Raw genomic sequence first — 23,309 nt, 5'->3', positions numbered from 1 at the left:
TCTTGCCCTCTCATTTATAAGCTGGGTGGGTTGGTTCAAAGTGTTATCATGTTGGGTGGGTGATAGCTCCTAACCTGGCAAGGATATCATGTCTTCATTGGTGATCTTCTCAGGTGAAGGATGTTTGTGAAGCTGTGATCTCTAGGCATATACAAGGGACCTAATGAAAAGTCTTTTTCACATGATTGATGTAATTCTAAGTATGGTATTTGAAATCTCAGAGATTCATTTCATGGAGCAACAGGTGTAATTTGGGAGATCTCAAAGCATGATTTTAGATGGTTGCTAAATGAAGATGATTGATGCACTATTTTTTCAGAGAGGTCCACCTCGGATTGCAAATTTTGTTCATGGATCTGATGGGCTAGGAAACACATATCCTCCTCCACCCAAAAAAATATTAAAAAATAAAAAAAAGATAGAAAAAAGTGCCTGTGAATTCCTAGTTGACAAAGTTTCTGAACATCCGAGTGAAATCACAGTTCTTGCATTGGGACCCTTAACTAATATTGCCTTGGCAATCAAAAGGGACAAGGCTTTTGCAAGCAAAGTAAGAAAGATTGTTATACTTGGTGGCTCATTGTTTTTGCAATTGGCAATGTTAACCCTGTCGCAAAAGCTAATATTTATGGGGGTCCAAAAGCCGCTAACATTGTATTCACTTGTGGAGCAGAAATTTTTGTGGTTGGCATAAACGTCACCACACAAGTTATTTTCATTGAGGCGGATTTGTGTGAGCTCAAGGACTCAAAAGCAAGACATGGAGAGTATATCTATAACATGTGCCAGTTTTACAGAGATTTTCACCTAAAATTGGAAAGTCTTAATGGAATATATCTACATGACCCCACTTGTTTTGCAGCACTAATCAAACCTCATCTTTTTAAATATAAGAATGGTGTTGTGCGTGTAGAGACTCAGGGTATCTGCACGTGGCATACATTGATGGATTTTGGATTTTAAAAAAATGGAATTCAAATAATCCTTGGACAGGCATTCATAGTGCTATCAAAATGTTGAACAATCGCATTTGAGTTCTGTATCACTTCCTTTTAGTTATGCAAAAAGGTGAAATACCATATATTACTGCGACAAGTTTCAAGTCTTCTTAGGAGGTTGCCTGCTATAGAGTCCCCGAGTCTTAGTACAGAGTCTTGGAAAATGTAGATTACGTGGAAGAGAACCATTGTCATCACTTGGATCAACTACTGGAGGATTTGCCCACTCTTATGGCCTTGAAGCCGCAGTTCAAGCATGAATAGTTCCTAATGTAGATTCATTAGAAGCTTTTGCAGTTAATACAGTGGAGAATACTGAAAGCTTACTTTTACCATTTGTTTACGAAGCTAACAAAAATCCTTTCGTTGAAAATTGGATTAAACTTTATCTAATTTTGCATGCAACCTTGAGTAATGGAGTTGCAAGGAAGGCATCAATTGCTCAAGGATCTGCACTTCTGCATGTAGCATCAACTATGTTTACTAAAATTTCAGATTTAAAAGAGATCCGAGTATGTGCTTGAAAGCCTGCTTCAACTAGACATAATCTGATTGGCCCATTAGAGGTAGCATTCATTCAGCACCGCATCTCCAAAATTGCAAAGAAGATCTTGAAGAGACACATGGATTGTCCAATTGAATATAAGAATGGTGTTGTGCGTGTAGAGTCTCAGGGTATCTGCACGGAGCATACATTGATGGATTTTGGATTTTAAAAAAATGGAATTCATATAATCCTTGGACAGGCATTCATAGTGCTATCAAAATGTTGAACAATCGCATTTGAGTTCTGTATCACTTCCTTTTAGTTATGCAAAAAGGTGAAATATCATATATTACTGCGACAAGTTTCAAGTCTTCTTAGGAAGTTGCCTACTATAGAGTCCTCGAGTCTTAGTACAGAGTCTTGGAAAATGTAGATTACGTGGAAGAGAACCACTGTCATCACTCAGATCAACTACTGGAGGATTTTCCCACTCTTATGGCCTTGAAGCCGCAGTTCAGGCATGAATAGTTCCTAATGCAGATTCATTAGAAGCTTTTGCAGTTAATACAGTGGAGAATACTGCAAGCTTACTTTTACCATTTGTTTATTGAGCTAACAAAAATCCTTTCATTGAAAATTGGATTAAACTTGATCTAATTTTGCATGCAACCTTGAGTAATGGAGTTGCAAGGAAGGCATCAATTGCTCAAGGATCTGCACTTCTGTGTGTAGCATCAGCTATGTTTACTAAAATTTCAGATTTAAAAGAGATGCGAGTATGTGCTCAAAAGCTTGCTTCAACTAGACATAATCTGATTGGCCCATTAGAGGCAGCATTCATGCAACACCGCATCTCCAAAATTGCAGAGAAGATCTCGAAGAGACACATGGATCATCCAATTGAAGAAGAAACTACAAGACACATAGTATTGCTTAGAAAAGATATAAAAGGTTACATTAGATAGAAGATGGTCAAAATGTTTGACCATATGCAGATAACAAAATGAAATAAAGAACTCGGGCCCCAACCGTATTTGGAAAATGAAGAGATCAAATGTGGCAATTAACATTTGAGAAGCTAAAGAGTCTAAATAGAGTATTAGATGAGAAAAACATAAAGCATCCAATTGGCTTCCAATCATATGGTTCGGTTATCATAATTTATCTACTTAAAAGATTAGAGCCATTATGACATATCACGAATTACTTGCCACAAAGCTTCCAATCAATATTTGATTGTGTGTCAAATGTAAAGTTTCCTTCTCACATGAAGAATATCATCCATATTCATTGGAAATAGGAATATGAATCAGCAAGAATAAAAAGGAAGTAAATATTTGATAATATGATGAATAAGATTGATTCTGAACAGGTAGGATGAAACCGAAAGGTCATGGAAAGATATTTATTGGTAACCTTTTTCGATGAAAAGGGTTCTTCTTTTTGGGCATATAGTCAGAGAGCTGGAGTTGAGGGGAGAGCATTTTAATTTCTACATTTTCATTCATGCATTAGAGATGGATATTTTGGTTCTTTGTAATAGATTTGGCTGTAGATTGTAAGCAAATGTAATCAAAGTATTATGTTTGTTGTGTTCAAAACAAGAAAGGTTTTGTTATGAATCAGAGCATTTAGGCATCACTTTTCTGATTACTTTCAATCAAAGTATTGTTATAATCAGTCTTAAGCACTTTCTTGCATTCTCAGCTAAATGGTGAATGGGTGATAGACCGGAGTACTTTCATCTGTTCATGTTGCAAAGTTTCAGATATTTAATCTTCATTTTAATTTCATGTCGCTGCATTTGCATAACTAACAACATTCTTGCATTACCAATCTCGGGAGTCATAGGATGTGTGATTTCTCGAAGTTGGCTAGGATCAACATCTAAAATCTACCTGAGTTAGTCTTGCCTAGGGTTAACTTGGTTTCTCCTCTTCCGTTCTCAGGTTAAGAATGCACCCAGTATTTTTGGAAATAAACAAATTCATTGCATATCATTCTATAAAGGAGCTGTACCTTTCAATTAAGAGGAAATCTATCAACCCCATGATAGATTATCCAACTATTGGCATCTAATTGTTCTTTCAGATTTGGGCATTTTGGGAGTTTATTCAAAAGAACACTCTGTTTACCAACAATGTATTTGGTGAATACTTGTCCAGATATATGTTATGCTACTAACACTTAAGTCAATTTATGTGTGCACCAAAGAAGATACATCTACATGCAGCTAAATACATCTTGACATATTTAAAGGGTACTATTGGCATAGGAATCAGATATGATCAAGTAGACATCAATCTTCACGGATATTCAGATTCTGATTGGGTAGGCAGCACTACTGAACGTAAAAGTATTTCTGGATGTTGCTTCAATCTTGGATCCGAGATGATTTCTTGGTTCAACAAAAAACAATCCTCAGTTGTGTTAAGCTCTATTGAAGCAGAATATATTGCATCCTCTTTGTGAGCCCGAGAAGCTGTGTGGGTACGAAAGTTGCTAGTTGATTTGTTCAAAAGGCTTTTGAAGCCCATTGTGATTCATTGTGACAATCAGAGTTGCATCAAGCTTTCAGCTAATCTAGTTTTCCACAACCCTTCTAAGCATATTGAAATTCCTTATCACTACATTAGAGATATGGTAGATCGAGGGGTTATCATATTTGAGTGCATTTGTACAAATGAGCAAATAGCGAATGTCTTTACCAAGCCTCTTGCTAAAGTGAAGTTGGAATACTTTAGAGAAAAACTTGGTATAATTAAATTGTAATATTGAATATTTAATTTTAATTTTTCAATTTGTGTGTGCTTATGCTTCTATGGTTGTTTAGTTGCATCAGATATGTAATGAAAGGTGAAGATCTTTCATGGACATATATATTCAAAAGGTAATGCTTTGTAAAGTAATGCTATGTAATGAAACAATATCTTGCAAATGATAGGTATGTTATCATGACATTTGTTCCGGTCATGCCAGAAGTCATTGATAACGAATGCATTATGATTACTCTAGATATTGTTTCGGATAATTAGAGATCATAATTTATGTTATGATAGTGTTCATAGCATAGTGTTTTTAATTATTTGACAAAGTCACTTTTCAGAGTGTTAACAGTCAAATAATGTGGTATGTATACAGACATTTTGTATTCTTGAGAAATTATTACTTCTCCCTTGCTAAGAGGGAGTGTTGAAGTATAGCTTCAATCAAAGTAATTGAATCTGATCTTATGATTATGTAATGCCATGCCAAGGAATCCAAAAGAACTAACCTAAAGTTCTACTAAGTTTTCCAAACATTTTGTTTTAAGAATAACATATACAACAATTATAAAATAGCAAAAGCAATAACATATAATCATACATAAGCAAACATAACAAATTACATTCCTTAAGGATCCCAAGACATTGAATCACATTTAAATTTAAATAATACTGACAATGAATCACATTTAAATTTAAATAATACTAAGTCCAATAAATTACACATCCACGTGAAAGAATTACTACAAGTTCAATACATTAAAATAATATACATTTGTTTCAAATGCCACTTGGCATTAATTCGAAATTCACAATCATCCACTATACATGTCACAAGGTATGAAAGGCTAAAAGAATATACATTTATAAACTAGATTACATCATCCCTTTCGAATCTATGAAACAAAGTACAATACAATAAGTAAAATCAATCCATCATATAGATATAACCATCCATCATAATATACAAAGATAAAATGAAAAGAAATGCAAAACAAGAAACTCTAGCCACAACCTCAACAGACGTATCTCAATGGTAAATGTAAAAAACACTACCATCCGACCTCATGGTAACCCAAAAAGATCCACTCCCATTATGCTGAGGAGATAGTCTCAAGTCCCAACCAGGACAACAATCCCAAAAATCAAAGTAATATCTAGGTCAAGGAAAACCCTAAAAGTAATCTAACTCAAAGGTTCCAAGATAAAACGACATCTAAACCCAGAGACAAACAAAGACACGTAGGGAATCTACTATGCAAGCAGGCAAGTCTGACTTGACCCCAGCCCCCTAGTGACTCTATGCGGCACTAGTATCCTTTCATAGTGACAAGGCATACTAATGATGCATGGTCACAACCAAGCGTCTTCTCTACTCCCATCCTATTTTGTACTGGCACTCAAGGCATGGTCAAGGAAAGATAGACTATTATTAGATTCATTTTAATCTCACTTAGTGTAGTGTTTTCACTTATTAAAAAACCTACAATAGGTTACCTAGGCAGCCACTTTGGGCTCTGACCTCCATTACAAGCCACTTTCCGACATTACATACAGATAACCTACCCTAAGCTCATAAAAGTACAAATCAAAGAATCATAGTTTTCACCTCAGCCCTATACAAGTGACTAGAAAGCATCAAAAGTAAATTCACAATAACACCTTAGTCCTTTACAAACAACTAGAAAGCGTCTAAAAATAATTGATCGATGACTCAAAGGTTAAGTCAAATAGGTCATAACATTCATCTCTTTTTCACACAAGAACACTGAAAACAATAACGAACAATAGATCCAAACTCATCATAGAGCATACCAGACACATTACCATGGTTGAGTTTAAAAGATCAAGATCAAAGCATCATCATAATATCACAAAAATAGAACTTCCGAGCCTCTCATAAACATCCCAAGACTTGTCAACACTCTAGTCAACCCAAACCTCAAAACATAAGACAACATACAGTTAACTGTGTAGTTTCATAGTTTGGTTTGATTTTGAAGACACACAGTCTAAGTTAACAGTAAGGTTTAAGTTTTCATTTCAATGTACGTTTTTTAGTATATAAGATTTACATTTTAACCCTTACTACTTAACCCATTTCTCGTGATAGAACAAATTACACAATTACCCTTAACTTATGGAATTTCAAAGTTCACAATTAAATATCATGACTTTAAAATAATTATCTCCAATAAATTATTATAATAATAATAATTGATCATTAATTAAAATCACTACGATTTTATTGACAATCAAAATTATTAAATAATAATATCAAAAAAAAACTTAAACATTATTAAATAATAATTTATTAAACATTAATTAATTAATAAATAATAATAATAACTATTAAAATTATTAATAAATAATAATTGAAATTTTATTAAAATTAAACTATAATTTTTTTTTTAAAAATAAAAACTTTAATTAAAACCACACCTGCGACTTTAAATATAAGCCACAGGTGGTACGTTGTCATGGCAACAAGGCCTATCGTGCAGCACTTTTAAAAGACCACCAAGACAGGGGGGGTAAGGGAGGTGGGGGTTTGGTGGCCCCGCCTACTTTTCAAACCAAGGACAATCATACAAAGTTCCCTTTGCATGACCTCTCATAAAACAAACTTCAACTAGCAACCCTAGATAGCATTGGAAAAAATGTTATCCCTCTCTACATGTACTTATCACAATCCTTCACCCATTTCATGTAATGTACACAAGCTTTAGTAATCTCTCACGATCATTGACCTACTCCATGTACAATATTGGATCACTCAAGAACTACTCCATGTAACTTGTGTTACCATCTATGCTTCATCATACTTTGTTGGGTCAAATATCTAACTTCATAACCTCTATTAATTTATCTAAATTTTACTCTATTTGTAAAGACCTCATCAACCTTTATGATAACTAAGCATGACAAAAATTGAGGAACACAGTCACCCTAAATTTTAGTTTATTGTCAACCTAATAGTTGTTGCTCTTAACATGTCCACAAGATTTCATTTGTATAGATCTAAAATTGCCTTCCAACCAACCATCATGAAGATCTAGGATTGACGTCTAGACAGTTGCACAACTAACTCTAATCTTCCTTATTGTGCAAGAGATCTAGAATTGCCTTCTTAGATCACTATAGGCGACACTTAACCAGACTACTCTACTAGATCTCTTTGATAGAAAGATCCAAATTTAACTCTAGATCATCGTTCTTGGATTCTCCAAGACTCTTCAAGTCCTTGTGAGTCCTGAGTCGAGTGACCCTAGACAAGTCCCAAGGACCCAAGACTCTCCAGATACTCAACCTAGGCATAACTCCCCATAAACCTAGCTCTTGCTAAGTCCTAAAAAGTTTTTTTGAGTCTCATATTGGGTTAACCTTGTCTAGTCCAAGTCCGGGAACTGTGCTCTAGATCACTATATGTGACACTTCGTTAAATACCTACAAGTGACTCCACAAGACTCATTTTTTGTGGGAAACTAAGATATGCCTTATTAATCACTACCAATTACCTTTGGTCACATGCACGCAATCAACTCCACACAACCTAATTTTTGCAAGCGACACAGCTACATTTGGATCACCATATGTGAACCATAATGTTGCTAGACCATTTTAGGTGATCCCAAGTCACTTGGTATTTTCTTTCCAAAGGTTAATTATGAAACCCTTCTAGTGAGGTTACTATGAAAGTATACTTCTTTAGAGGCCCCTTGGAACCACCATCCTTCTTAGGAGCTCCTTTCTTCTCAATGCTCCACGACAATTTTCCAATGGATCTCTTTTTAATATGCATTCACTATCCAATATGATCCCAACTCACATAGCAAGTCTACTTTTGTCATTGGCCTCTAGTGTTCTCCCATGTCATTTGTTTAGAAGCTCTAGATCATCACTTCCACTTCCATATATCGCAAGGAATTCACACTTACTCCACTTAATGTTATGGTTTTATATCCCCTCTATTGTGAGTGTCACACTATAATGTCTCTCAACATCATAAATTCTACTTCCCTCCACCAAACGTGTTATGTTTCAAACACCATCCAACTACTTGGGAAGCAACCTCAAGGGTTTCTCTACCAAAAATCCCCAAAAGTAGGATAGAAGTCCTCTCTATTGAACATGATTGCTATCAAGCATTTAAAACTTTTGTCCACTTTCACAAATCATAGACTTCCTCTGACCTACAACTTTAATTAATTGTGCCAACCCATTGTCAACTTATCTCCTTTTGTACCAACTCCCTTATATGCACATTATGTGCATTTTCTCAGTTATTTGATCTGATTCATAGGCTTTCCTTTGTGACTCCTCTATATGGCATCCCTTGGGTGGGTCCGTTTCTTAGCACGGCCTTTTAAATGGTGCCCATGTCCTTATATGGAGCCTCACACTCACAGCATTACTGGTTCCTATCCTCTACATTGCCCTTGAGACAATGCTACCACCACTTGAACCATGCTCCAAGCTCATCCAAGGGGGTGAGCGAAGTGTACACTCCTACATCAGTTATTCAGTTTGTAATGATAAACATCTATATTCCACCTTGTAAATATGGATAGATTGACATACTCTTCATAGAATAGTACCATAGCAGACATGGGAACCTTATTGAGCAAGGACATAACTACACTTGGTATTGGTTTTGTGCATAATAAATACCCTGAAGAGACAAGACAATAAATTAGATGCAGCTTGACTGTTATCACAAAATTAAGAAATCTAGCTAACAGATGTATAATGAATAAATAGAATGAAAACCTTAAGGAACAAGATGAGTTGTGTATAACCGATCAGCATACCATCTATAGAGAGTTGGGAAAACCTAGCAAGTGCATTATCTTATAAACTATCAATACGTGCATGATCAGTGAAAGACTTTACATAACTGTGAGCAAATTCACACCCCAGAAACCTTTGAGCTCCAAAATGTTCTAGACAAAAAGATTGAAGAGGAGTTGGTGACTTTCAAATAGTTCCATTTATCATCCTTAGAAATATCTATGCAACAGATGTGTTGCTCTGGCAGCTTTATTGTCCAAACACTTTTACATGTCAATCCTCTTTCATGCAGAAAAGGGAACCCTTGGTCATAGATGCCAAGAAAAAGTTACTGAGATTTAGGAATCTGAGGTGACTACAGTGCCAGCTATAGATATATATCAAACAGGGAGAAGAAAAAAGAACACTGGTGACTTCGACTACATGGGGGCCCAGATTACTTGTTCTGCCTGTGATCAATTGGGGCACACTGTAAAGACCACTGGTTTAAATGAAGAAATCAACTCAGAATCTTCTGCAGGGAAGTCTCTGTTCCATCCTGTTGTGCATTGGCTACTTCAGAAGCTATGGCCAATCTTGACAAATTTGATAGTTTCCTTCATGGATTCATTTGAAGTGCATTCATATGCTTGGAATTTTGTTACAGCAAACTTGAAATTTATGTTGCCAAAATATTTTTCCAAACATAAAGTAGTAGCAGAGACAAGTTCTTGCAATTCAAAGTGTCTTAACACATGAACTGGAAGTAATCGTTGATGTAAAAACCTATAGATACACTAGCATGTCTAATTGGATCTGTAGCCTGTTTTTTTTTCTTCTAACCTCCATTACATTTATAGATGAACTATGGCATGAACAAATGGTGCTCTGAATTTTATAACAACAGATCTCCAGGGTACAAATGGAAGACAAAAATCATTTTTTTCTGACATGTTACATTCACTAAAATAGGTGTAGTTTTTAACACAGTGGTACATGAGGTTCAGCTATCTCAAGGAAAGCTTAGAACTTCACTGGCTTTCAATAACTCACCCCAAGCTTTAGAAGTTGTAGCACTAGTACCGTGTACATCATCAATGTCTGCATGCTCTACATAAGTATAAACCGAATTATCTTCAATTTCAAGTGAAGTATTTATCGTCCTCGGAGAGGTACAAAATTTGCTGTCTGACATCTCAACAAGAAGCCCCGAAGATAAAAATGCATCAGGACTTCTCTCATTTCCATGAGTGCCTTCTGTATTGAAAAGACACCCACTGTTATATTTTGTTGATTGTGGATATTCATGATCAGAGTCACCTGCTGAGGCTTCATCTTCTTCCAAAACCCCCATTTCTCTCCCAGATTCTGCTAGATTTTTCTCGGAACAAAACTCACTATAAAGCTTACTTTCAATAGCCAACTGTTTTTGAGATCCTAACATCTGCCCCAGTTGAGCCTGTGTGCCAGCCCTCTGATTCAACACTTGGCTTTCATATGGATCTAGTTCATCATGAGGGAAGTTAAGTTTTGCAGATGTGCCAAATTGATCATAAGCTATTTGATCATATGCCATAGCAGCATCTTCACCAGTGAGAAATGTCCCCAAGTAGGTGTGCTTCTTCAAAACAGGATTGTAGTATATAGATTGAAATTTCTTTCCATTACTATAAACACCTCTGTAATCAATGTGCCTTGTGAAGCCTGACCTCTTAGAAACCCCTGACTGATGAAAATTATGAGACCTTCCTATATTTCCATGTTGAGAACAACTAGTGCTTTCTTTTGAGTTTTCTTGCAGAAAAGGGAAGCCTTTTTCCAGAGAATTCTGATCACTCACTGTCTCTTGCATAGAAGAATCTGCTGTAAGGTGTAGATGTTTCGAGTTCAAGCCTCTTCTTGATCTAAGTCTTTTCAAGTTAGTGTTGAGAAGCAGTTCAGAGAAAGTTCCCTCATTTTCTTTTGGACAATGGACATGAGTATCTTCTTCCATTAAATTGGCCTCAGGTTCAACATCAAAACCAATCTTCCCATTCTTACATGTTTTACTTTTATCATTAAAAATGTCATCCTCACCCTGCACCTTTTCTGATTTTTCTGAGCAACATGTATGGACATTGTTGTGTGATGAAGGGCCATTCTCATCAACAACTGCATTTGAAGGCAAGTGGAATTTTCTACCTTCATTTTGCTTTAGGAGGTTGATGTTAGTATCCTCTGATTCAATCTTACAAAACTCAAAATCTTTATCTGCAACATTACAATCACATCTTTCTACAGTTTCCTTTTGTATATCATTTTCATTAGCAAGAATGACCTGGTCATGACCTCTCCTAATTTGCATAGCCCTCGATTTAGATGTTGTTCTATACACACGAGCATATTCTGAATCAATTTTGTAGTCTTTGTGAAATCCTGGAATCAAACCTCGCTTTGGCAAGCGTGAACAATGATCTCCAAAATGAGAAGTTTTTTGCCCATCTTCATTTTTACTCATGTCACTAAAGGGAATGTCAACATATTCTGATAAAGGTTTCCTTTCCTTCTTTCCCCCAATTGCATAAGTATTCTCTATATCATGATCAGTTTTCTCAATCTGCAAAAATTCAGAGGTAGAAGCAAGAGAACAAGTATTTATGTCTTCCATCTCTCTTTCCTCAGTCTGCAATGAAGTGCAGTGTTGCTCCCCAGAAATCAAAAGCTGTGGTTCGTACAGGCTTCCGACCTTTTCCCTTATAGCAGAAGGATGCACCGTTAATTTACTTCTCTTTGCTTTAGATAGCTTGTGAGAGTTTCCTGGTTTCTTTTTCTTCATATTTTTCCCTGTGGCTGTCACAGAAACTTTCTCTTCTTTAACTGAGGGTTGATGCACTACAGATTGCATCTTGAACAGGTGTTTGTGCAAAATAGTACCAAGCATGCTACTATCATTTTTCAAATCATCTTGTTGAAGTTCGGGAAAGTTCAGAACAGAATCAGCACCCAATTCTATTATCTTTTGCTCCCTTGCAAGAGCTGCCTCGATTAAACCGTCATACATCCCAATGTATAACTTTTTCTTTGTACTCCTATCATAAAGACTTGCCTCAAATCTACCAGAAGCAGTTTTCCTCACACCATAAAAGTGTGGTTCATTCTCAGTCTTTCTGACATATCGACTTTGTTCTTGAGATAAAAAGTTATTCTCACTATTAGTTACTGTTTTGGCCTCCCTTATTTCATCTATATCATGCTTGCCAAGATCCATACCACTTACTATCATATCAGAGTTTTCATAAATCGGTTCAATCACATTATCATTTTGTTTATCTTTGACATTCAAATATTCAGGAGGGTAGTCAATGTCTTGAATTCCAGCCACAGATACTGCAGGGTGTCTAAAATTCTTCCTCTGATTACTACTATGAAGAAATGAGTCTGTAATTTCTTTTCCATCCAGTGTGCTTTCAGGAAATGAAACAAAATGGCTAGAATTATTCAGGTCAGCAGTTTTCCTCAATTTTTGTTTCTTACTGTACACTCTTGAAAATTTGTCTGTGAATTTTGAGCTTTCTTCACCAAAAAGTTCATGTGAATATTGACTCCTAGGTGTACCTGTCTCATGTTCATCGGAAGTGAAATTCTGCCCTTCAATTTCAGCAATTGCACCTGTTCTACCTTGACCAGAGCTTTTATCATTCATATCTATGTGATGTGAAAAATTATTTCCATATGTTGACAGGAAATCACTGCCAGATGGGATGGTGGGGTTTATCTTATCTTGGGAGAGATTCCACATTTTCTTTCCTGCCTTGTCATCTGCTAAAAGATGATTTTCATTTCTCCTTTTACTATTCATTGACCTTCTCTTTTTTGGTGCCTCTTGAAATATACTTGCGTCCTCCCTAAAGGATCTTGAAGGAGATTCTAATTCAAATCCATGAGAAAAATTAGTCACTACTTTTTCACCCCTCCGACTGCAAGCTGCATCACAATATGCATAAGCAGCTGCCTCTTCAGTAGGATAGGTCCCCAGCCAAAGCCTCTTTCCCTCAGGAGTTCTTATTTCAGCACCATAACCTCCCCAAGGGCGTCTTCTTACACCAACAAACCGAGAAGAGGACAAACTATGGCCAGGCCACCCTGACATTAAATCCTTTGTGTCCAATCTCAGCTTGTGCTTCTTCAAGATTCCGGCATTTCTTTTTGGCTCTTGAATAGCGCACTTCAAACCCATGGTTGTGAAGTCCAACTTGCCTAAATCTATAATAGGCATCAAAAGTGGATGGTCAGAGTGCTTAGCTAAAAAATCATTTCCACTACAATGGAACAATCTTGCAGGAGTCCACATTAAGCCTACCCTGACCAAATCAATTGGTCCTGTTTCCACAAAAGAGGGTGCCCCATGAAACCAGAAATATTTTCTCTTAGCACTAGATCCAGGACATGGAAGACACTTATTTTTTTCACATGTCTGGCATTTACCTTCTTTCCACACAGTTTTTGGGGTCCCAGATATAACATTTGGACATGATGTACCTCCTCCAAACATTTGTTTCTTGAACGAGGCTCCTTCTATTTTCATATCCCTCCCTGTACTCTCTATGTCAGTCATCTGCTTTGGGACACTGCACTCTACTGTCTCAGTACAGCACAATTTAACATGACTTCCATTGATATCTTTGTACATAGCATCAAGAGTATGTTGACTTCTTTTTTTCATGACATCTGCCTCAGAACCATAACTCTCATCTCTTACACTTTCTGATTCATCACTTGACTCAGATACCCTTTTTTTATCATCTATTTCTACTTTGTCAACTGTGCATAACCAATAATGCCCTGCTTTTTCTCTTGTAGGAAAATCCTTTCCAGGCTGCATGTCACTTGGACCATCTTCACAAACCTGATGCAATTGTTTATGTACAAATGATGCACTTAATGGAGGAAATGGTGTGATATCTGGCACCAGATATGCTCCCTCACTATCATCAACCAAGTTAGTTCTCTGAGGTTCCCACATTTTTGGAGGAGCAAAGCACTCCAAGTGATCATGAGCAACAGTGGCTGCTAATACTAACAATGAAAATTTTCCACAGAAAGGATTCTCCTGTTGAGTGATGACGTTCATCCTTAAATTTGGAATCACCATCTGTTTATGAATCTGACAAAATCTGTAAAGAAAATTAAAAAACGTCAATAACTTTTTCTTTAACTAATACATTCAATAACTGCAATCTTTTAATTAATTAGATGAATAATCATGAGAACTGTTGCCAAATATATGTCAAACATATTCAGAAGAATCAGATATACTGCCTTCATCACATAGACAACTAAATTAATTCCAGTCATAAAATTGAAATCTTGATTGAGAATAGGGGAGATAACCTTGTATCTGCCACGCAGAGGGAAACGGGGAATCTGCATCTCTGCATGCTATTTGGTACAATAAAATCACACTGCTTGTATGGGGCTGATGGGTCTTCCAGAATATGAAGCATGCAGAATTGAAATCCACAAAACACATACTCTGAGCACTTTTCTGCAGTCGACTGGCAGAAGGAGGCAACAAACTGACGTCCACCAGCTAAATCATGATGAAATGACGATATAGAAGGGATAGGATAGAAAATAGATGCCGAATTAATTCCTAAATCTGCTTTCTCGGATCCGGACAACCCCCTCTTATCTGCAAGTGTAGCAGAACCAACATGTTGTGATCCAGTGCCAATTTGTTGTTTGTCCACTAAAGCCTCCATCAAGTCAAAATTCCCTTGAAATAGAGGGCATAAATTATGACCATTATGTGGAACTGTAGCAAGATTCCTTATTGACCTTGCAGGCTCAAAACTAGAAACAATTTGACCATTTATATTTTTCCCTTGACTTTTTGAACATTTATTCAAAGGCAAACCAAAGGAATCTGTCCCCACCATATTCCCAATAGTGTTACGATCTATTTTGACTGTGGAGTAAGTAGAATCTCCAATTGTGTATTGTGAGCAATCCACATCTGCTTTTTTACCACCTATACTTTCTTTCCCATTAATTTGGCAGGGAGTTGCATAACTGCCATTTCTGAAATAAATTGCCTTTCTCTCCCTCATCGAAATTCCCTTATCATTAGTGTCAAACCTCTTTTGAAAGACTTGTGAATGTGCATTTGGCCAATAATCTTTAAGTTTATCCCCCATCTCTGGCATATCATTTATGCAAGAGGTTACCTGTAGAATACATTACATATTAATAAATATTAAGCAACTTCAGCAAATCACAGAACAGTAGACCAACCAAAGGATATAGTCAAAGGCATCTCAACAAATAAGATAAAATAAATAGAAAATGAAGGTTGTGGTAATTGAAATGCCTGCTGAAATATGGCTATTAGTTATTATTTTAGTATGAGGAAATAAACTTTGCTAGGGTTTTGTGATTTTCTGCTTCTGCTAATGTCCTCAGCATTCTTGGCTTTTACTTATCCCTCCTTCTGGTTTTTAATCTGTGCTTCTAGGTGGGGAAAGATATATCCCCCTTCATTCATTTCAACGCATTGCTTTTCTAGTGCTAGCAGTAAGCAAAAAATGGACTCGCTCAGAAATAGTCCAAATCAATGCATGTCATTTTCAGATGATTCCCCATTCATCATTACTGATGTCCGTGAATTCTGAAAGAGCATGGACTCTTCGCATGGAAGAATCTTGATTTGCAGACTCCTTGGCATCCAGCTAACTCAGGGAGAGTTGTATTTCTGAGCTTGTAGGAACTGATAACATAATAAAGACCTTAAAAGTTACAGTGCTAAATGATACTATATTGCTGTTTTGGCCAAACAATCAGATAGAAATGTGATTGGTGGTTCATATTTCTACCATGATTTTGGGTTCCTAATGAAGCACTGGCATGTGGGCTTGAAACCGTCAAAAAAAATGCTTTCTACAATGTACACTCTCCCTGAAGTTTTCATCCCAACATGTTATTAAAACAATTGCCAAATTTTTGCGATCAAGCATTGAATCTCTTGGCCTTTTCATCACAAAGGTATTTATATTTATGCAAGAATGTGTGGAACTTTCTCTATTTCTCTTCCAAAAAGTATTATAGCAAATTATAATGGTTCCAATCTCTGGATCATGAAAGTTTATTGTTCAGATGTATCGGATGCTGTGAATATGAACATCTATCAGGGAATGCCATCCTCGTCATGTAAAGTGCAAACATATAAGTTCAAGAAGACTTTGAGAATGATTGGAGAAATTTATTATCCCCCAAAAAAGCATGCAATTGGAAACAAGTTCCCACACAAAGAAGAAAAACTACGTATATCAGATTAAAAGGATGTAGGGACTCAAGTCCAAGAAAGTGAATCCAAGGAAAAGAAAGATCTACAAGTTAAAACATATAGAAAAGATGGTAGATAAATCAAAAAAGGAGATGGATCCTTCAGTAAAGAAAATCAAAGACAATAGTATCAGTCCTAAATTTCAAAAGGAAGGTGCAGAAGAACACTAGCATCATCTTAGATAACTAAGATGTCTCCAATTTGGAACCAAATGTTACAAGAGCAGTTACAAATCAAAAAAGGGCTTAAAAAAGAAAAGAAGATTTTGGACATGTAATCATCAGGAGACCAAATATATACCACTTTACAATGTGTAGCTTTGACTGATATAGCTCCTAGAAATCAATCTCAGCTAGAGAATGACATGGTGAGCACCAAGCAAATGAAGGTTACCCAATGAAGATTTCCTCAAGGAACATGAGGAGATAGAACTCACCCTACAAGAGAAGATTATTAGAGGGTCATAAATATTAATGATAGGGGATAATAGATATAATGCTATGATCACAAGTTTATAGTGTTTTGTTGTTTTGATGATACTGTGTGGCATCTCTCTCTTTCTCTCTAAATATACACACACACACACACTAACAAACCCAAACCCCATTTCAAAATTTTGCCATATCAGTTAACCGGTACTTCAAGCCCGAACCCAAAGCAACATCCTAGGCTGAGTATATGAAAATATTACAGCGAGAGTTTATCACCAGTAGCAAATCCAATGATGAAATCAAAATAGGACTTGGGTCATCATGAGTCCAATGACCCTACTACATTGTTACTAAACGCAGCCTCATCATTAGTAAATCTTCCAAGGGGGGATCTATATCTAGAATAGACTTAGCAACAAATGCCCGTCCTAGAGCATCCAACACTTCTGGTCTTGCTTCTTCAATATCTTCTTTTGAGATACCTTTGTCTTTCTTGAACTGCTTCACAGCCTCTATTTCTTTTCGGTCTAGCATATCTTTGTAAGTGTTGAAATAATGAGCAAATGTGGTACCCTTCTTATAAATAAGGAGAGCACCGGTAAGGATCATAAACCTACTCTTTGGGATCTATCAGACAACCAATACCTGCAGCATGATGGTAAAGTGCGTGAGTTTAAAACTAACTTCAGTTTGCCGTGGTTTTCTCCTACACAGGTTTCCACATAAATATTGTGTTATTGTGGTTTTCTCATCTGCATAATTATAATTATTGATGTTTAGTAAATGATGTTATTGTGATTGATGACGTTTTAACTTGGTAAAAGTTGTACTGTACTAATTTATCTGCTCCCACCCAAGCTTCTCAGTATAATCAAGTAATTATTCCCTAACATTAATAATTTCCTTTCTATGTCAAACCCACTATCCAATAAGCTCTAGGTCAGCTATTGTTTAATATTCTTTTTGAGGCGTACCTACCATAAAGTTGGTTTTTGTAACAAACACTATCTACTTTTATAAACACTGTTGTGTCTGCATAAATTGTCCAACTTTTCAAAATCACTGCATTCATTGCTTAAGATAAGGATGAAAAACAAAGGGTTTTTTAATATAAGAGGCCATGTAAACCTAACCACAACTCACCGTTCTTGTGGCCTTACTGTCTCATAAGTGTTCTTTAACACAACAAACTATAAAAATCCTTGTGAGAATAAGGCCACTAAGAAAATAGAAAAATAACTCGTCTCCATTAAAACACAGCCATGTTTAGTTTAGCTACAAAATAGAACATCACCCATGGAAGATCTGTTCCAAATGCTAGTGAGCTCAAACTTTCAAACATGGGTAAGGAATATCGGATAGAAAATGACATTATAACAAGTGGAAATTATGATATTCATCAAGACTCAAAAGTCGTCAATTATGCATTTATAAATATGGAAAGACATCATCCAGTGTCATTTGGCCTCCCAAAACCTCCTCAGTAAGAGTTCATGGGTTTGGGCAAAAAAAAAACCCATTTGGGTCGTATGTGTATATATATGTATATATAAGAGAAACAATATTTAGGACTAAGCTTGACTGCCAATGCAGTTTCCAGTTTTTCAATATGGTGTGATATTTTAAATCAACTTTGTATTGGATTTTGATTAATTCAATTGCTATTGATATTTAATGTTACATATTTTACTTTATTAATGGTGGGCTTGAATATATAAATATATTTTTATGAGTTGTACCATTTAACTTAAATTATATCAAATTATAGCATTTTAATGGCACTGTTATATGATATTGGTTGATTGCATCTTATATTATTTTAAGTAGAATTGTTGTTGTTATCTTTCCTTGCCTATACAGACTCATTAGCCTGTCATACCAAGTGTTTGGGTCACAAGTTTGCTCAAAGGGGCCAGTATATACTGAAAATATAACAGCAATTCTACTTGAAAATAATACGAGATGCAATCAGCCAAAATGGTATGACTGTACCATTAGTAAAGTGCAATTTGATATAATTGAAAATTAAATTGTACAGCTCACATACATATATATGTGTGTGTGTGTGTGAGCTGTACCATAATAAAATAATAAGAAAATATAGTTTTTTGTGCTTTTAACATACTTTTTGGCCTCAAGGGTCGTGGGTCCTTGAGGATCCCTGCGGAGTCCTTAATGGTCCTCCCAGGTCCCTCTGGATCCGTACAGGGTCTGTGGCATGGACCCAGCACAAATCTAAACCTGAGGAGGACCCAGACCCAAACCTGGATGGCAACGTCTGAACCCAATAACCTAGCTTCCAAGTGAGTTATTCTTTTTTTAAACTTTCATCCAGATGAATTGTAGGATTTGCATGTTAGGCATTTGGAAACCATATATATTTTTGTGTGTATGAGCTGTACCATAATAAAATAATAAGAAAATATAGCTTTTTGTGCTTTTAACATACATTTTGGCCTCAAGGGTCAGGTGTCCTCGCAGGTCCTTGAGGGTCCCTACGGGGTCCTTAATGGTCCTCCCAAGTCCCTACAGGTCCATGCAGGGTCTGTAGTGTGGACCCTGCCTAGACCCAACATGAATCCGAACTCGAGAAGGACCCAGACCCAAACCTGGATGGCAACATTTGAACCCAATAACCTAGCTTCCAAGTGAGTTATTCTTTTTTTAACCTTTCATCCAAATGAAATGTAAGATTTGCATGTTAGGCATTTGGACACCGTGAAATGGGGCAAAGAGAAGCCCTTAAATACACCTAGCCTAATTTCCTTCCTTTATATTTATGCAAATTGCACATCCTTCCAATGATGATTGTGACTTTCATTTCAATCTTCCTATAATTGTATCAACAGAAACATCACTCTAATCATGAATGAAGAATAGGAATTTTCAATGCAAAGATTTAAACTTGATTCATTCACTACTCTCGTCTTCCATATCTTCCTTCATTCCTACTCTTTCCTTTGCTTTCTTCTATGTTTCGCACTTCACTGCTCCTCCCTATCCTATTCATGAAGATCCTCATACTACACCACATGCAGTGTATCATCATCCCATTCTACATGTAGCACATCTCCATATTCACGGAGGTCATCATCCTACACACGATGATTTGTTATCTTCATGAAAAATCTTGTCCTATTCCACCTACAGTGATTCTTCTTCTAGCTGGTGAAACATATAATTTTGATATCACCCACACAATTCCCCATAATTCAGAAAATTTCTTCATTGAAATAAATAAATTATTCTATCGAGCCTCCAATGACATAAAAGTACTGGCTTATAATCTAATTAGATACCACTTATAACACACTTACATTCATTAGAGACGCAACTATAAAAATTGTAAGATAAATCTAAAAAGTGAAGCACTGCGCCTTAAATCTGAAAATATGGTTGAAATACTCCAAAATAATAGAAATATATCACTACAAAAGATGAGGGAAGAACACCTAGTATAGAACATTAGCATTCACAAGAAGAATAAGTATTAAAAAGTATATGATAAATGGGATGACTTGCACCTCAACTCTAAAAAGGATGGAAGAAATTACTCATCCAAAATACTGCAAATAGAAGTTACTTTCAACAAAAACAATATCATTATGGAGCTCTTGTTCCCTACCATACGACTAGGGTTTTGCCACCTAGGAATGATACTACCTTTTGCCATTTTCTGTAAGGGAGACCTAAGCATTGGTAGTCGGCTCCACAAGAAAGACATAATGGCTTTCAAAATAAGTAAGTTTTCTCTGCCAATGGCATGGATAGTGGTTTTAAGTTTTTGCGTAAGGATGCGCTACCAGCAATGAGATTTCCCAAGATTCAACACATAGAGCCCTCTTTAGGATGTGAAAGCTACTATGGGCCTCGCAATATGATAATAGGTTGAGATCTACTCCATTTAGGGACTTAAAAGGTGCCCAAGAGCAATGTAGGAAGGACCAATTGAATGGTGGAGGTGGTGATAGAACCATGATGGTCCAAAAAGTTTTTTTTCAACACTTAGGGGTTTCTTTCCCTTCCAATGTTAAGGGTGGTTTGGAGGGTGTTAGGGTAAAAAAGAAACCCTTACCTAATGGTATTGGAAAAGGTAGGTCATGTAGCAATTGAACGGGTATCCATGGTCAACGAGGCACTAAGGAGTATCTAGAGGAAGCGGGGATTTTGACATTGCATTAGGCAAAGAGTGTATTCAGCCACCCAATGGCAAGCCAATTGTTTGTCTAGATGTTGCCACTAGAAGAGATGTGGCAAAAAATAAAGCATATTTTGCCAAATTGGGCCGGATTGGGATATTTAAGGGCTCCTAACCAAGCCTTGGGGGATTCCACATATGGATTTCAGAGTTTTGGAAGCCCATGATGGAAGGGGATGTTCAAATCATTCCCAAGTCTTGAGATTTCTTTGTGATCATTTTTAATAATGAGCAAGGCAAGATGACAATTTTGCATGATTACCACTAGAGTTGTGTAACAAGCTATATTTCCATTCCTATTAAATCTATTAAATATAAACAAAATAAACATTACATTTCAGAATCACATGAAGAACATTTATAACTACCACCTTATAAACATTTCAAATTCACATGAAACAATTATAACATCTATTCATATATTCAAATGAAAAAGAACAATGGCTATAATAGATTAACTGAATCCAAGTCCATTGAAAAAGAGTAACTGATTTAACTATATTAACCATCTAAACATACATCAACTGAAAATGCGAGATCATAAAAGAAAACTAGCCGATAAAAGAAGATATCGTGCATGTAGATCATAACCTTGTCTTGTGCAAGTCTTGGCATCTGGTGGAGAGAAGAAGCATTGTCAGAGGCTTAACCTTCCAACCACAAACCCTTAAGTATCCCCACACAATCTCAACTAAGAAAGGCCCTCCCTACCCTAGGATTAGGCTTGGGAGATCATTGTCTTGCCACTAAGCATCTTGGTGTTAAGAGTGTCTGCAAGGCAGCCAACTAGGCTATGGATACCTTCCGTCAACCTATCCACCAACTACTAGCAACCCTAACCTCTAGTGATCACAGCAACAAGCATGCCACTAACCTAACTTGGCCAAGGATTTGCATGGGCACTTGTACCGGATCACCCACCACTTGACTTGAGACCTATACATTGCACTACCATGAGCTGGCTCAGTTTGTTAGGTTACTTGTATTTTTTGTTTGTTTATTAGTTACTGATTTCTTCCTCTTATCACGCAGCGGTAACCCGTTGTTTATCTTCAGTCCACACTCTTCATCTCGACCTTGCTGGTCATCTTCGATGAAGCTCAGTATGGCTGTCTAAAACATTGTATAATCATAGCCAAATACTTTCTGCCCAGCCTAGGCTATGGCAAACATTTATGTAAAAGATTTGTGATGCTTAATAGCTATTTTCTTGACTCTTCCTGAGCATGCTATTTCTTATCCCATAGGACATATTGAAGATGTCCCTGTATAAGCATTGCAATGATTGGATCTCTTTAAACAAGTTCTGAAAGGAAAATTCTTTCTGAAGGTAACCGATTTATCAAAATTCTTATGCATGTTTGCCCAGTCAGACTTAAGTAAAAATGACATTCCATTCAAAGCTAGACTCTATCTATATTATCAATGCTTTTCTCTCAATTCAAGCTAAGCTTTCTAAGCCCCTTGTGGCAAATTGTAAAGAATAGAAATACAGAAAAATTGCATGACCTGGTAAAGTATTATCGCCTTCTTGTGCTGGTGGAAGCTGATATGTTTGGTACAGCCCGTAGCACTTGCTGGTAATTGCGAAACAAGTCTAATATTGACCCACGACACTGTATGAAAAGTGATCACAAATGATGTTGCACATTGCTGTGTGAAAGTATTCACAAATAATGATGCACAATACTGTAACCAAACAGCTATATGCGGTTATGGAATTGCAACGGATAGGTGCTTGTGAACGTGAAATGGAATGCAAGAACAGATGGTATTTGCAGATACAATATGTGTGAGGGATGAAATTGTGATCGTTTGGCATTAGAAGTCATCGCATATAAAGAGTTTTTGTCTCTTTGATTGCATGCTTAGTTACAAGCAAGAAGGTGGCAATATGAGTTACAACCAAAAGCCATCAGTAAAACATATAGCAACTTCCTATAATTAAATTAACCACCGCAAATATAAAGGCTCAATAAAGAATATAAAGAAATATAGCCGCTGAAATATAAAGGCTGATGACATGAAATAATATTAAAACCATTGTCAAGGTTGAAAAATAATAACAAAACATTCACATAGGAAGGAAATAATAATTTTACTCCTTATGTTTTATAAATTAGCAGTTGCATGTTTGTGTACATGCAACAATAAGCTGATAGAAATATATACATGTCACACCCTAAAAATTGTTAAATAATAAATAGACTATTAATAAGTTAAACATAAAATTCTACGATTTGTTATTAACAAGGTTGCACGGGTACGTGGGTATAGGAACGGGAACGGGTACTGGAACGGGTACGGGTATGCATATTTTTCAAAATAGGGGATGGGGG

The 23,309-nt window shown here is 36.4% G+C and overlaps 1 protein-coding gene and 1 pseudogene across 20 annotated transcripts in view; one reads left to right on the top strand and one right to left on the bottom strand.

Annotated features, from left to right (window-relative positions):
* The first annotated feature begins 289 nt into the window (after positions 1-289).
* LOC149555447 (putative uridine nucleosidase 1 pseudogene) lies at positions 290-1,034 on the top strand (annotated as a pseudogene).
* Positions 1,035-9,074: 8,040 nt separating this feature from the next.
* Positions 9,075-23,309, bottom strand: part of LOC149555446 (uncharacterized) — a 72,930-nt gene continuing 58,695 nt past the window's right edge. For all 20 annotated transcript variants that reach the window (XM_089829485.1, XM_089829489.1, XM_089829483.1 and 17 more), the window contains 2 exons: positions 14,391-15,226; positions 9,075-14,173 (listed from right to left, as the gene is read on the bottom strand). In XM_089829485.1, coding sequence (XP_089685611.1) covers positions 10,033-14,173; positions 14,391-15,226 — 4,977 coding nt within the window. In that variant the 3' untranslated portion in view covers positions 9,075-10,032. The remainder of the gene's footprint in view (positions 14,174-14,390; positions 15,227-23,309) is intronic.

This window comes from Cupressus sempervirens, chromosome 5, assembly GCF_028749045.1.
Source record: "Cupressus sempervirens isolate cs-2001-9-10 chromosome 5, ASM2874904v1, whole genome shotgun sequence".
Classification (NCBI taxonomy): domain Eukaryota; kingdom Viridiplantae; phylum Streptophyta; class Pinopsida; order Cupressales; family Cupressaceae; genus Cupressus; species Cupressus sempervirens.
Note: the sequence above shows the minus strand (reverse complement) of the source record. Positions and strands in the feature narration are given on the sequence as shown.